At 39.7% G+C, this 15694-nt stretch overlaps 1 protein-coding gene across 2 annotated transcripts in view; it reads left to right on the top strand.

Annotated features, from left to right (window-relative positions):
• GPCPD1 (glycerophosphocholine phosphodiesterase 1) overlaps nucleotides 1-15444 on the top strand; it is a 53679-nt gene extending 38235 nt beyond the window's left edge. For both annotated transcript variants that reach the window (XM_063125298.1, XM_063125299.1), the window contains exons 17-21: nucleotides 421-557; nucleotides 1503-1638; nucleotides 1870-2030; nucleotides 11759-11889; nucleotides 15335-15444. In XM_063125298.1, the coding sequence (XP_062981368.1) occupies nucleotides 421-557; nucleotides 1503-1638; nucleotides 1870-2030; nucleotides 11759-11889; nucleotides 15335-15399 (630 nt within the window). In that variant the 3' untranslated portion in view covers nucleotides 15400-15444. The remainder of the gene's footprint in view (nucleotides 1-420; nucleotides 558-1502; nucleotides 1639-1869; nucleotides 2031-11758; nucleotides 11890-15334) is intronic.
• The last annotated feature ends 250 nt before the right edge of the window (nucleotides 15445-15694 follow it).

The raw sequence follows: 15694 nt of genomic DNA, 5'->3' as shown, positions 1-15694 counted from the left end.
CCAGTTATGTGCCCATCCCCCCTTTTTCAACTGTTCATTGAAACATTTTTTAGCTAAGGTATTTTCATTTAGAGTCATTAGCTTTTTCCCATAAAGTATAATGATGATTTATTTAACCCATTGTGTTTTATCATGTTGTCTGTCATCATGTTGTCTGTTGGGAATGCTTTAATCCATGATGGCTTATTTAGAGCAGGCCTTGGTGATCTTAATCATCACTTAAATCATGGGTGGGCAACTTTTGGCCCTTCAGATGTTTTGACCTAAAACTCCCATGATCCCTGGCTATTGGCTGTTGCTGGTTAGAGCTGATGGGAGTAGTAGGCCAAAACATCTGGAGGACCACAGGTTGCCCCCCTGACCTATGAATCTAGAATAACCAAAAAGTTATTTTGTTGTTGTTTTTTGTTGTTTTTACAGGATGGCTTATGGGATGGCAACCTTTCAACCTACTTTGACATGAACATTTTCCTAGATATAATTTTAAAAACTGTTCTGGTCAAGGCTGGACATAGGAGGATCATATTTTCTTCATTTGATGCAGATATATGCACAATGTGAGTTAATGCAAATACCTTTCAGCATTATCTTACAGAGATGTTTTTTGACTTAGAGTATTATGGTTTTATGTTAAAATATATTTTAGTTGTGTTTGTAGAGTCATATTTAACCAAGAAATGTGAATAGAAATAGATTCTGTTCAGCATTCTCTTTGTTGACATGTGGCTCAATAGCGTGGCTGTTCCTCAGATCTCTAAGGGAGAAGGTTGGTAACTTGTGGCCCTCCAACAGTTTTGACCTAGAACTCCCATCATTCCTCATCATTGGCTATGATGGTTAGAGCTGATGGGAGTTGTAGCCCAAAACATCTGGAGTGCCACATTTTACACATTCTTGCTCTAAACAGTAGGTCGGTAGTGGGACCCTTTGTTGATTACAATTGTGTAAACCTCTGGAATAAGCCATTAAACAAGAACCAGAGCCACAATCCTATACACACCCGCAGGGAAGAAACATACCTGCAACTTGAGCCTCCTTTGAAGCTTCCACCTCTGCTGCTGGCATTGTTGAAGAGGCAAGGAACTGTTCTGTTTAAAATGCTACTTGAACTTCAGCACATCAAGCATTTATAATGAATTTTTAACATGCACCACACTGGAATACTATAATTTAATGGCAGTGGCATTATATCAATATTGTGCTTGAATTTGCTGTCTGCCAGTAGAGAAGTTGTATGCAAATAGTCATGGTTTGCTTCCTGTATACTGTAAACTTTTTGTTATGAAGAAAGGGGAGAAGATGAGATTACGTCATAACTGCTTTTCACTTTTTGAAGTAGATTAGTGCTATATAGGAATCCTATTGCCATTTTCATGCAATTAATGCGCTGCTATTTAGCTTTTGACTTAATTTAGGGGAAATGTGGTGATTTGTCCATGTTAGAACTATACTATAGATGTTTGTTTTTTCTATCAAAGTTGTAACTTCAAATTTTCTTACAGGGTCAGACAGAAACAAAATAAATATCCCATATTATTTCTAACTCAAGGAAAATGTGAAACTTACCCAGAACTCATGGATCTCAGGTGCCGTACGACGGCTATTGCCACGAGTTTTGCACTGTTTGAAAATCTGTTGGTAAGTCAAACCGTCTAGACAACTATGTGTCAAATAATTTCTAAAATTAGACAGTTTTAGTTATATTTCCATTGCTACAACAAAATGCTAGGAGTGTATTATAACCTGATTGAGATGACTGCAATCTATGCTAAATTTAAGGAATATTGTTCAACACTCCTAACTTGAAAAACTTACCTTTGCCAGGCTAAGTGGTTCATCTATCCATATTTAATATTTTATCTTTTTTAGGGAATTAATGCACATACCGAAGAATTGCTAATCAATCCATCATTTGTTGAAGATGCCATATCGAGAGGCTTGGTTGTCTTTTGCTGGGGTGATGAAACAAATGAACCAGAGAATAGGAAAAAGCTGAGGGAATATGGAGTTCACGGTCTGGTATATGATAGGTATTACAATATTTTATCTACTGCATAGAATTTGCAGAGAGTGCTTAACTCTGTTTAGGTGGTTGTTCAAATTCAAGGTGAATTTTGAATCAAGAGTTTTACAATCCTTTTTATTTCCTTATCTTTCTGGTGCTGGTAGGAGTTTTGTATTTTTCATCAAAAGCTTAGCTTAGAACTGTATGCATGTTCTGTTTGCATTGAACTCTTCGTTTTTTTAAAAAGTGAAGCAACTACATATAAATACACCTTTTTGAATATTGATAATCCTGAGGGTGATGCACACTTTGAATGCAACTTTTGGATGGGTTTTATCCAGAGATCCATCCACAGAAGGGGGTGGATGGAAGCTGACTCCTTTTGCAGAAGGTGCATCTGCCTGTTTTTCCAGGATCTCCCCCTCCTCCCTCAGCCTCTTACACCACAGCCCACCCTACTCAGCTGGTTCCCATGATCCTCAGAGAACTCCAAAGGCTGAACATAAGGGTTGAGAAAGTCAAGTTTCCACCTGCTCCATCACACAGCTAGATTTCCGGATCCAACTCTATGCAACTTTGTTCTGTTTTGCCTTGGAAATGTACCAAAGTATTTTAATTTGAAAAGTTCATGCATTTTTCAGTTATTCTTGTCCATGTAATTTGTCGTGTCCCCCCCCCCTTATGTTCTTATGTGTGTCTATCACCAGTGGATATTGTCCTTTTTCCCACTTGTATTTGTGTTCTGCAGCATGCAATCTTGTGCATGCGGGACTGCCTTGATCATCCCAAATGCTCCCAGCTCAAGTTCCATTAGGATATAGTGAAATTAAAAACAACAATGGAACTCTACTTTTATTGAAGTGCAAGAATTGTATTGGCTTGTTGCAAACATAATGCTGCCTAATCGCTAACTATAGCCTTGTAGGCATTCCCTCCTTTGATTTTGCAGCCAGTTATTTTTAGTTATTGTGTTTGACACTAGCCATGTTTAGCATTTTATTCACAGTTGCAAGTATGATTGTAGGCAAATCCTCAAACTGGTTTGATATTAATTGTGGTTAACATTCACAGTGATGTTGATATAACTAACAATAGTTTTCTGCAGGGTGGGAAGAAATGCCATACAAAAGGGGAGAAGGAATGTGCAAGCTCACACAGCACTCCTGATTAAAATCGTTGTTTGAAAACTGAGCAGCATTCTCCCTGCACAAGGCTATTGGTTCTTCAAAATTATGGCAAACAAATTAAGAGCTTGCTCATGCCAAGTTTACTGTTGCCTCAGATACTGAGTCATTTAACTTAACAAGCAGCCAAATTGAAGTGTTTGTACTGGAATGCTTATTTATATAGGAGTTAAATTTGCCTGTCTAGCACCATGTACACTGATGGTGCTATATAAATAAATAATAATAATAATAATAATAATAATAATAATAATAATAAGTCACACAGCTGGCTAGAGTTGGAACCTACAATTTTGTCAAATATTTTGTCCTAGTTCCTTTTCCCAATTCACTTTTAAGTGGGGGAAATTTTAGATGGTTATGTTTGTATTAAAATTATATTCAGCCTTCCCATGACAAATAGTGTTCAAGGTGACTAACAACAATAAAATACAAATTATAATTAATGCATAAAAGCAAATTAAAAGACATATCAAAAATATTATTATTATTATTTATTTATATAGCACCATCAGTGTACATGGTGCTGTACAGAGTAAAGCAATAAAATAGCAAAACCCTGCTGCATAGGCTTACATTCTAATAAAATCATAATAAAACAATAAGGGGAAGAGAATGCACCAAACAGGCACAGGGTAGAGTAAAACTAACAGTATAAAAGTCAGATCAAAATCAAGTTTTAAAAGCTTTAGAAAAAAGAAAAGTTTTTAGCTGAGCTTTAAAAACTGCGATTGAACGTAGTTCGCAAATGTTCTGGAAGAGCATTCCAGGCGTAAGGGGCAGCGGAAGAAAATGGACGAAGCCGAGCAAGGGGAGTAGAGACCCTTGGGCAGGTAAGAAACATGACATCAGAGGAGCGAAGAGCACGAGCAGGGCAATAGTGTGAGATGAGAGAGGAAAGATAGGTAGGAGCTAGGCTGTGAAAAGGTTTGTAGGTCAACAGGAGAAGTTTATATTGGACTCTGAGGTGAATTGGAAGCCAATGAAGAGATTTCAGAAGTGGAGCAACATGGTCAGAGCAGCGAGCCAAGAAGATGATCTTAGTAGCATCTAATAAATAGTACCCACCAATTAAAAGCTATTTCAGCAAACAAATCAGCTTAAAAACTTAAAGTCTGTTTAAATAAAAATGTTTTTCCCTGCTAGCAGAAACGCATTGAAGACAGGGCTAGACTGGCTTCCCTTGGCAGAGCGTGCAGAGCCTAGGAGCAGCCACTGAGAAGGCCCTCTTTTACGTTCCTGCCAGATGTGCTTCTGATTGTGGTGGGACAGAGAAGGTCCCCTCTTGAGGATCTTAAAACCTGGGGAGACTCATATAGGAGAATACAATCTTTCAAATAGAATGGTCCCAAGTCATGTAGAGCTTTATAGGTCATAACCAGCCTTTAGAATTGTGCCTCAAACCAGTGAATCTGGGAGTCACATGCTTGCTATGGTCCTAGTCAATAGTATGGCTCCAGCATTCTGAACACTTCTCAAAGGTGCATATTATGTAATTAAGTGTTGACACTTGGCAGATTTTGTGAGATATTTGGAGATGTGGGTCAGGTAGATCCATATTGCATTGATTCAGAGAGATGTTGCTTCAGTTTGCCTAAAGGTTTTATGATTACTTCTATATATTTAACCAGACTTAACTTCAAAAGCGAAAGATTGGCAATATTTAAAGCAAGAAGGGCGCTCCTCCTTCATTTGAGGGGGTACTGTTCTTGCATCGGTGGGGTGGGGAGGGAGGGGAAGAAGTTGAAATGTGGACCAATGAAAAAGTGCAGCTGGGTACAAACTGCACAGGGGGGAGCGCCCCCACAGATTCCAGAGGGAATATTTCACTCCCTGGTAGCTTTTGTGACCTGGGGTTTGGTGCTCCTCTCTACCCTGCCTGTAGTGAGAGATCTGTGTGGGGCTCAGCTTCTGTTGCTGTTTTTCTGGCAGGCTTTGCTCTGCACTGAGATCAGTTCCTGTCTAACAGAGCTGGTGAAGACCTTTTTTTTTTTTTTTTTTTTTTAGCCAGGATGTCTGGTTATGGTGTTCATGTTCTGTATGGTTTGTGTGTATGTAAGCTATTTTGTATGATCCTTCTCTGAAGGGTGTGTGTTTAGCCATTCAAATAGAAGCAGGTGGTACATTTTAGAGCAGGCATGGTCACGAGCATAGTAGTGGATAAGAAGACTGGAGCACTTTGTAAACCCCAGTGGGGAAGTTTACAACTGGCCTGACAACTGGGATGGGTTAATCACTGGGGTGGGTAAGCGGGAGGGGGATAGTTGTCAATAATGCATCTTCCTATATAATTTGTTCTCTTGTCCAGCTGCTGGGCTGAGTACCATGACACCTGGGTCCTCCCCATCTCTCTCTCTCTCTCTCTCTCACACACACACACACACTTGAAGCCTGCTTTTCAACCAGCTCAATGTATTGGCTTTCCTTCCTGCTTCCACTGAGAGTATAAATAATATATACTGTTTAAAAATCAACCAACCATTGCAAGTCCTTCTGCGAATGCTGAGTCATCAAGTGCTTGTCTGAATAAAAAGTTTAGTTGTATGTTGAAGATGCTTGGGCTTTGCCTGGAGAGTGTTCCCAACTGGAAAGGAGTCACTTGGGACACTTATTTATTAATTTATCTATTTATAAAGTATTTTTATGCTGCTCCTCGGCCAAAAAAGTTCCCACAGTGACTTACATATAATCAGTTAAACAAGACAGTCCCTGCTTGCAGGCATACAATCTAAAAAGACATGACACGCAAGGAAAAAGGAATGGGGAGGAAAATTAATTCTTTTAGCAGGGCTGATGGAATGGTCCTGCTCTCTCCCTCCCACCTCCCTTAGCGCAACCTGTTGGAATGGCCGCTGGCAGTGTCAGTTGAGGAAGAAGGAGCCTTCATGAGACAGATCCTCAATATGGTTGGTAGAATGGCCCTGCTCTCCCTCTCACTTTACCTTATGCAAACTTTGATTTCTCATTTTTTCTCCAGTGTTAAGTCCATTCCATCCCATTTCCCCAAAAGCATGCAATTTTTTTAAAAAAATCTCATCATCACGAGAAAGAACTCTTCGGCACAACGCAGTTCATTCACAGAACGCCTTGGAGAAAGAAAAGCTTAAGATTTTCTAATATACAAGAACAGGTTTGTTTTACAGCAGCTTTGTCAGCTCCTGAGGAAGGATTTTGTTTAAATCCGAAACGTTGAGCCTTTGATACAAAAAGAACTATTAAAGATTTTATACTTTTCAATAGCACCAGAGCCTTTCTCTCGTCTATCACCTGTTCCATAGTTCAGCCAGGTAGTCACTAGACATGGTGAATATATTTTCCAAAGGATTTGACCCCATAAGCCTCCAAGGGTAGATACGATCTGACCTGTCTTCCCAGCGGCAGCTTAGAAGGGCAGGATGCTAAGCCCCGAGGAGTCTCTGATGAGATCATGACAAGTGTTTTCCCAACATTTGAAAAATTGGTGCATTCATGAAAAACATTTAGCTCTATAGTGCATAATCACTATTTCTTCCAGTTTACTGGCCTAGAGCTTGTTGTATGACCTCCATGAATAATTTGGGCCTCAGTGCCCATACTGTAGTCTCAGTGGCCATGTTGCAGTCAACTGAGGCAATAGGTTTGGAGCTTATGTTGAGATCCACTGTCTCAGGGATTGGCTTGTGGAGAGAAGAGGAAGAGAATATACCAGCAAAATCTTCAATCTCCAGTATTAAGTATTAGATTAACTTGTTCACTGGATATGTGTTGCGTTGGTTTTTAATATCACTGCCACTCTCTGCCAGTTGGCCCCTAGTTGGAGGTTGAGACATCAAATATTCAGTCCAAACTAGAAAAGCTAGTACAAACCCAGAGACCAGATACATTAAATCTCTCACCTCCTGTTGAGATCAGAAGTAGATGATGTTTAAAAAGTAAAAAGTCCCTATTTAACGTAGTAGAATGGGCAAGATTATCACCTCTTGTGCGTTGACTCCGTATTTAGAATTTGCTTATCACTCTGCCTAGAAAACAGGATTGCCTAGGATTCTGATCTTAGTTTATCCTCTGCTGTGTGCCAAAGCACCTATGTAAAATGAAATCAACATGTCAAGAAATAGCCTGTATTCCTTCTGGAAAGCTATCAAGGACATTTCTTTAGGGTACATCAGTAGTCTGAATGTAGCATTGCAACTAAATCTGCTTCGCTGGTGCGGTTTTGGCTCTATATCTTTGGTTGGGGGCTTTATCCCATTTTGATAAGATATATAGAGACTTCAATTTGTTTCTACCAACAGTCAAACTTGGTACAGTGTGATGTTTGACAAAATTCATTTTCGGAATAGGAACAGAAAAGGAATTTGGTTTAAAAAGATTGATATGTAGGTTAGATTTTAAAACATCCCCCATAGAGAGAAACTACTCCTGTTGTCTACTTAGTTTAACTAGAACATTAGGTCTCCTGTCTAGATTAATATTGCCTGTATTTTCTTATTTCTTTAGGAAACAGAAAGTCAAGTTACTTACAGTTAGTCTGCTGCCATCTAAATGATCCTATGGATGGAATGCTTCCAGTCTTTTTGAAATCTTCATAACTTTGAATTTATCTCTTTCTATTTTGCACCTTGAAAATTTGTGAAAGGGGCCTGGTTTCAGGGACTGATTCGAGGCTTAGACAAATAAAAAATTCTCACAACAAGGATTTCTTGTCTCCAGTTTCCCTAATTTAATTCCCTGGATATCTGAAAACCATTGCTATAGAGCATTGCTAATGGTTCTGATACATTGTTGAATAATAGAGGAGGGACTGGACATTCCTTGGGAAAGGACGAATTTAAAGAATATTGTAGTTCGAAAAAAGAGGGGGGATTATTCATGAAATAAGGATGCAGTAGCTCTTTGTAATGCCTCGTAAAATGTTATCTGTTTGAGAGACGGTTGTTTCATTCCATATTTCAGATGCATAGCTAACTTTTAAATCAGAATTTGATAGTGCCATATTACTGTAGACCAAAACAAGTGGAGGGCACCAGGTTGCCTACCCCTGCTGTAGAGAGTCTGGTTGACTTTCAAGCAACAGTCATTTGTGGAATGAAAGATCATCAGGTCTTTATTCTTACCAAAGTTATATAATTTGGATCAGTCCTTGAATACACATGATTTTTTTCCTGCCCTACTCTTTCCCTTATTGCCAGTGGTTGCTATGTCTGAAGTGAAGCTCGGCTACTTTTCTTCACTCCGTGTGGCACAGGAGATAATCCTGGCTTTGCAGAATGGTTTTTAACACGTTGGCCTGGTTCAGACAACACACTAAACCATGCTGCTTAACCACAAAATGGTTAAGGGGTGCATTCCCTTAAACATTTTGTGGTTAAGCAGCATGGTTTAGTGTGTTGTCTGAAGGGGGCCATTCCCTAGCATGGATTGGGATGTGACTGATTTAAAGACTTGAAATGCTCTGCCCTCTGAGAGAAATATTTTGGAAATGCTTAGTTGTAGGAACCCTGTTTATAATCATTTAAAAAAATATACTATGCTACTTTTTTTAGTTAAGAAATGTGCAAATGCAGTTTACAGTTTCAGAGTTTCTAACCAATTATTTTGATTAGCTCTCAAACTTGTTTGAGTGCCTGGATTAGGGAGACGTGACGTGGACATAAACATGGTAAGGGAATCCTTACAGCATTGTTGGTAAAAACAAAAAGGGCATACATTACAGGTTTAAAAAGAGAGCCTTAGGGAGCAATCCTGTGTCCCCTAGACAGCATCTGGGGGCCATAGGATTTTTTTGGCTCCAACATCATAGCCAAGAAACACGTTCCACCCCCTCTCCCTTTCATAGCTGATGTGGAGAGGATTGCACTGGCTACCTCTCTGTGCTTGCAAAATGGATCACGGAGACGAGGAAAGGGGGCGTTCCTGTGGTTGAGGAGGGGAGGGGAAGAGACCAGTGTGGCTGGCTTACTCCTTTCGCTATTGCTGCCCCAGCTTCCTTCCCTCCCCCTCCCTGAAGCCTCCACTAGACGGGCAAAAACCTCTCTCTAGGTAAAATGCATAGATAGAGGCACCTCCATCACTGCATAGGATATTCATAAGTCCCCAAGTTCGAGGGCTTACAAGTACCCAGGGCCCAACCATAGGATTACACCCTAACAGAACTTTCAGTTCCCCATTCTTTAGTATATTTAATTTCCATAGTTTTGTTCTTCTAAAAAAGCGTTGATGTCTTTTATGTACCATCAAATTAAAAAAAGAGGCTAGATATATTAATTGGAAGATGATCTTAGGAGCTGTTACTTTTTCATAGTAGGGATATTAACAGAAATGTGCCCTGTATACATTGAAACATAGGCATCTTGCTAGATATTTGCACCTAAGCTAGTTTCTTTATCCCTATGGCGTTATGAGGGAAAACATCACTGTCCCCAAACTAGATGTATGTGCAGTACATAATGTTAATACAAATTAAATAAAATCATTATTGAGAACGGGCATCTGGCCCTGTAGTTTCTGAAGGCTGTGAACAGGACCTGGAAAAATATTTCATATTCTTAGCTGTTTAGAGTTACTAATGGGATTTTACCTTTCTAGTCTGAAGCCTTATCTTCCCATTGTTTAGCACTGAATCTAAACTAGACAGGTGGTGGGTTTTGTGAAAATCTTTGTTGATGTTGAAAGGGTTTCATCCCTTTTGGTGGTGGTGGTGGGGCTCCTGTGAAAGTGTTTAAAAGTGCTGCTTGAATCACAGATATGATCAGTACAGGAAACATTGCCCTTACCCTGGGCTTTATTTGCCCTTAGCATTGTGAGCACATCGCCAAATTTGGCTACATGGCATTGTGATTTTGTCATGTCCAGTATGGGATCCCTGATTGGTTGGGATTACTCAAGGAGGAATGAAATAGAGAAGACAAAATGGTCTCAAAGCTGCAGCAGAGAGAGAGAAAAAGGCTTCAGTTATGAACAGCCATAAAATATAACTAAGGAGTTTGGGGAGCTGAATGATTCCTTCAAAGTGGCTACTTTGAAGGCTAAAAGAAAGCTGGGACTACATGCAAGTTTATTCCCATTATTGAACAGGATCGTATGAAAAATTAGAAGCTGTACTGCATAGTGCTTTAACGGGATGAAAAAGTGAGGAGGGCTGAAGGAGGCAAGGAACTCGACGTGTATATTCAAGGTCACTATTATACTTTAACTGGCAAACATCTTAATAAAAACTATTCTCACAATATGATGACACTTGAGAAAAGAAATTCAGAACCAGAATTACTTGGCAAATGACAGATTTAATTGCTAGTCTCTTTCAACTGGCTAATGCTGACCCCCAGTGTGGGACCAGCAACTGGAAGCCTAAATTTCATGTTTTCATATTTCCACAAAAATGACACACCTATAACTTTGGCCTCACGATACCAGTTCCATCATCCAGCTTGATAATATGTGAGTCTGGAAAGGAGCTGCTACTTAAAATCTGTTAATGGCATCAGATTCATTCATTCTTTAGACTTACAACACTTGCTGGCACATTGATGGAATGTCAGTGCCGCTATTCAGAACCAGTACAGGATACTATGGAGCTGCTGGCAGGTGTGGGTCTTGCTGGAAAGAGAGCACGTAGTGTTTGGCTAATTCCTGCCAAGACTGCCGCTGCCTGAACAGGCCCATTGTCAGCAGATTTTCAGTCTTTTGGGCCATTGGCAGGAAGGTAAAGTGATGGTGATAATTAAAAAATGCTTTCTGAAATTGTAGCTCTGAGGATCACAGTTGGCTTTGGAGAATCAGTCAATGAACAGTTGTAGGGTATTAACGGTGACCTAAAGCACTGTTGGAAATGGCCCTCCAGACGATGTTGGACTCCAACTCTCATGAGCCCCAGCCAGCATGGCCAATGGCCAGGAATTATGGAAGCTGTAATCCAGCAACATTTGGAGTGCCAAAGTTTCCCACCTCTGACCTAGAGGAAAAATAAAGCAATAAACAATTCTCAAGTACGATCTGTAAAGAAGCAAGTAACTAGTGTAGTCTTTGACACCTGAATTCCTCTTCCTCTAGACAGTCATCAGATCCTCAAGCTCCAAATGATGTGACAGGTTTGTACTTCCTTCCCAGAATGCCTTTTGAAAAATGCAGTGGGATCATAATGCTTTTTTCTAGCTTAGTTTTTTAAAAATCCCTTTTGATAATTTAGAAAGCTTTTGATTTGGAAGCAAAGTATACACTATGTTTTCTCTAGGCTCTTCATATACGTAAAAGAATGAAATTGTATAGCATGGCATACCTTGCATTAGTGCATGTATTCTGAAAATTGGATAGATTTATACCGTAGTCTTAACACCAGGAATCCTAGATGTCAGAAATGTCAATAATCCATAACTTACTACCTTGGTTACATCAAAATGTTCACTTGGTGACATGAGTGCCTTATTTCTAACATATACACATATTTGAACTTAATGTTGTTTTCCTTGTGCTGTCATCGAAGTCAAAATGTCTTTAAGTGTGGGCATCAAACTTTTAGGAGAGGCCGCAAATACCACATTTGGTCTAGGTTGGCATTAATTAACTGCTTTTCTTTGTGTGTCTGTTTTAGGATTTATGATTGGATGCCTGAACAGCCAAATATATTCCAGACAGAGCAGCTAGAACGGCTGAGGAAGGAGGTACCGGAGCTGAAAAGCTGCATTTGTCCCACCGTTAGCCACTTTAGTACTGTAGGACTATGTAAGTGTCATAATAATTGTCTGTAGATGCAAGATTGGTAGACAGTACAAGCAGTTTCTAGTGAACTCCACCCAGGAAGGAATGCAGTTTGATGTGTATATCCAATCCAATTCTCTCTACTAAACGTTAGCAATGTCTCCCTGTTCTTGCATCCAGATGAAGCAATAACACACGGTCCACTGCAGAATGTTAAAAGTCATTGCTAGATTGTCCAATCCTGCTAAAATGCTTGGTCAGTTGTAGTTCGTATTCTGCACTGTTGTATAGTTCTTGTACATTCTGACCAGTTTAAGATGGAATCTGTGTACTGTAATGTAGGCACCTGGTTTTTGAGCAATCTGAAGTGCAATAGTTCCCTACATCATAACTAAACTGCCAAATATCATTGTTTAGTTGATCTGACTCCGACAGTAGTGGAGAAGACTGTACTGTATAAAATTATATTTGGTCTGGGGAAAGGGTACCTCAGCTGCATGCATTTGCACTGATGCATGCATTTATACAAACCTGTGTGCCATCACATTGCAAGATTGCACTTAGAGTCTTTTCCATCCTGTTGCCTTCAGGTTGTTGCTATCTTTTATTTTATTTTCCCAGATACAATGATGAGTAGTGTAGTCTCTGTCTAGCAACCTTCAGGTGAATGGCACCCCCTCTCCACTGTTTTTGTATCTACATGTTGCTGAAGCTCAGAATGTTGCAAATCAATATAAGCCAAATTGCCAGTGTCTGACTTATCAGTTGAAGAAAATATATCACTGTATTAAAAGTTAAATGAAAAGATGCACATTACAAAAGCCAGTAAGTACTAAGCATGAAACTCTAGGTATTTGCAGCAGCCCTTGCACCCTTGTGGTGCTATATGGTATAAGGGTAGCGAGGGCGGGTTAAAAATGCTTAAATCTTTGCTGTAAAACCACAGGCCTCTATGTGTAGATAGCTAAATGAGGTTTTATCATCTTATTCTTTATTTCTGACCACTAGCAGATGTGTTTAAAATAGAAAAGGGGGGAGGGATAACTTTGATTTTCATGATGTAATAGGGCCTGAGTCTTTAACGTCTGGCTATTGTACACTGTGTATAACTTATTCAGAAATTATGATAAGAGTATTTTGTCACATATGTATGTTTGCATGTCTTTAAACCCATACCTCTCTACAGTAACAGGTAACTTAAACTGAAGTACCTGTATCTTTTTACTGAAGTGTTAAATGCATAATAAATATGAAAACCCCCATGATATTTATTTTTTCCCTGCTATGGCAAATCAACAATTGAAACAATAGCTTGTATGATATGAATCTTGTCACTGCTGTACAAAGCTGATTATATAGAAGTTCAAAAAATGCAAGTATGTACATGATTTTTGGTCTGTACTACTGAGTTGTTTGGGGGAAGTGGTTTGTCTCCTATTGCTTTGTATTGAAATTCTCTTCTCTGCAAACAACACGGTCTTGAGGTCTCTGGGAACTCTTCCTGTTTTAAAAATAAAATGCATTTTATATCTAAATTCAATCTAACTCTGCATTTAATTTCTCTGTAACAGTGTGTGTATGAGTGTGTGTGTGAGTGAGTGAGTGAAAGAAAGAGGGAGGGGGGAGAGAAAAATACTTATCATCTACACCAAGCATCCAACTGGAAGTTGTACTTCTTGAGTTACCAATAGATTAGAATTATTTCGAATCTAAAAAATAAATAAAAATGGTATAGTCCTCATACCCTATATCTTTGTAGCAAAAGAACAAATGTTAGTCCACTGGGGTGAATGGTGTTTAGCCTTTTCTAGACAGGATCATATTTTTCCTGAAAGATCAGGTTTGCAATCTGGTATTGTTTATCAATCCAGCTCTTAGAGACTGAAGTTATTCCTGTAACTTGAAGGGTGGTTTTTTTCCCTATTAGCTTTGGCTGATGTGCTAGCTGTGGCTTTACCTGGGAATGGAGACAGCTTGACCACCATTACCTATATTATCACATTATTGCAGTGCATTCAACATGGAGGCTGCCTTAAAAAAAATCCAAACTATTGGAGATTGTAGTTGGTCCAGAACAGGGCTGGGCTGTGAGTTTGTTGACTGGGACTAGGTGTTTTGGCCACATTATGCCTGTGCTTTGCTGCATGAGCTCCCAGTACATTTCAGAGCTTAATTTAAAGACCTGGTTTTAATGTTTAAGAGCACAGAAAAAAGTCTTACTACTCCCAACATTCCTCAACCTGTGATGCTGGTTGGCAGATGGTCAGAGTTGTAGGACTTTTTTTTTTGTCTGAACATGTATAGGATTGTGTCCTAAACAGGTTGGGATCACCTCTCCTATGTACCTACCCAAACCTTAAGACCTTCTTCAGAAAACCTGCTCTTAGTGACTCCACCAATGGCGTAAAGTTGATGACCACTGGGGAGAGGGCCTTTTCAGTGGTGGCATCTTGTTTATGGAACAGCCTTCAGTTGGCATAATCTTTATTGTCTTTTCGGTGCTGTATGAAGACCTTCTTCTCCACTCAGTCCTTCTAACTAACTTAAGTCTTTTAGTTGGTTCTCTCAGTTTAAGTCCCATGTTTTAATTGCTTTTTAGTTTTGTTTGTATTGCTTTATACTGTATTTTAATGTTGTATTTGCTTGTGAGCCACCCAGAGGACCTGTGTTATGGGATGGCTATATAAATACAGTGAAATATCCTTGTATTCACTAAATATGTTGCCATTCTTTAAAAAGAGAGAGAGAGAGAGAGTTGGATCCAGATTTAATCCTATCTAGAATAGAACCATTGAAATCAATGAGACTTAAGAGAATAAGAGTGTCAGCTCCAGGTTTTTTGAGGGCCCTAGGACAAGGCATCCTCAATGAGTCCCTCCTTGAGCAACCTCCCATTCTCACAACCATTGTCATTAGCTGCGATTACTTCTCACCCTCTTTCTCATCATTGTTACCAGAGTGAGTGAACAAGTATAGGTAGCAGCCTCTACTGCCCCTCGCCACTACCACCGTTGTCTGCGACCAAGCTAGAGGCAGGTGATGAACAAGCAGGTTGCAATGGGGAAGAGGAAGACCAACCCCAGGGAGTTTTGTCAGTGGACCCTTTGCAGATGCTCAACCATGCCTAGCCTTGATGCCACCCCTGACTATAAAGTATGACTAAGTCTGGATCCAACCCATCAAGATTTTTTTTAAAAAAATCCATTCTTCAAACTGTTGAGCTAAGCTCCAAAAAGAAATAAGGGGTGAAAATTAATGGAACAGCAGTGGAGGAAGATGTGTCCATCGAAAGACTGAGGTTTGTGGCAAAGATCTAAACCACTGTGACCTGGCTAAAACATTGTAAACAGGAAACAAGGTGACTAGCTGGTGCTATGCAAGTTAAATATAACCTTTGTATTCAAATATTTTTTTCCAGCCTGGATTGCAGTGGATGTTTAAAACACTAATGCTGTATTTTATGTTGTAGGGGCGAGAAAGGTTGAACCTTTCTCCAACAACAGCAGAGAAGAGAACAATACAGAGAAAACATAGCAAGGGGAGAAGCCATGCTGAGGAATAAACAAACAAGTAGCTTTCCTTTGGTCTAATTCATTTGACTCTGGACAAACCTGTATAACTAGAGATCTACAGCAGCAGGTTTGGTTCGATATTTTAAACCAATGTATGGAATTCAGCATCCTTCTCCACAATTGGCACACGGGGCTTCCTCATGCCCCTGCCTCCTGCTCCACCAGCTTGTCTTCTTGCCTCTCCCTTTCTCTTAGGGCATGGCTAGACGAGGGGAATGATCTCGCAATACGATGATCGCGAGATTGTGCCCCTCGTC

This window comes from Elgaria multicarinata, chromosome 4 (genome assembly GCF_023053635.1).
Source record: "Elgaria multicarinata webbii isolate HBS135686 ecotype San Diego chromosome 4, rElgMul1.1.pri, whole genome shotgun sequence".
Lineage (NCBI taxonomy): Eukaryota > Metazoa > Chordata > Lepidosauria > Squamata > Anguidae > Elgaria > Elgaria multicarinata.
This window is presented reverse-complemented; position numbering and strand designations above follow the sequence as displayed.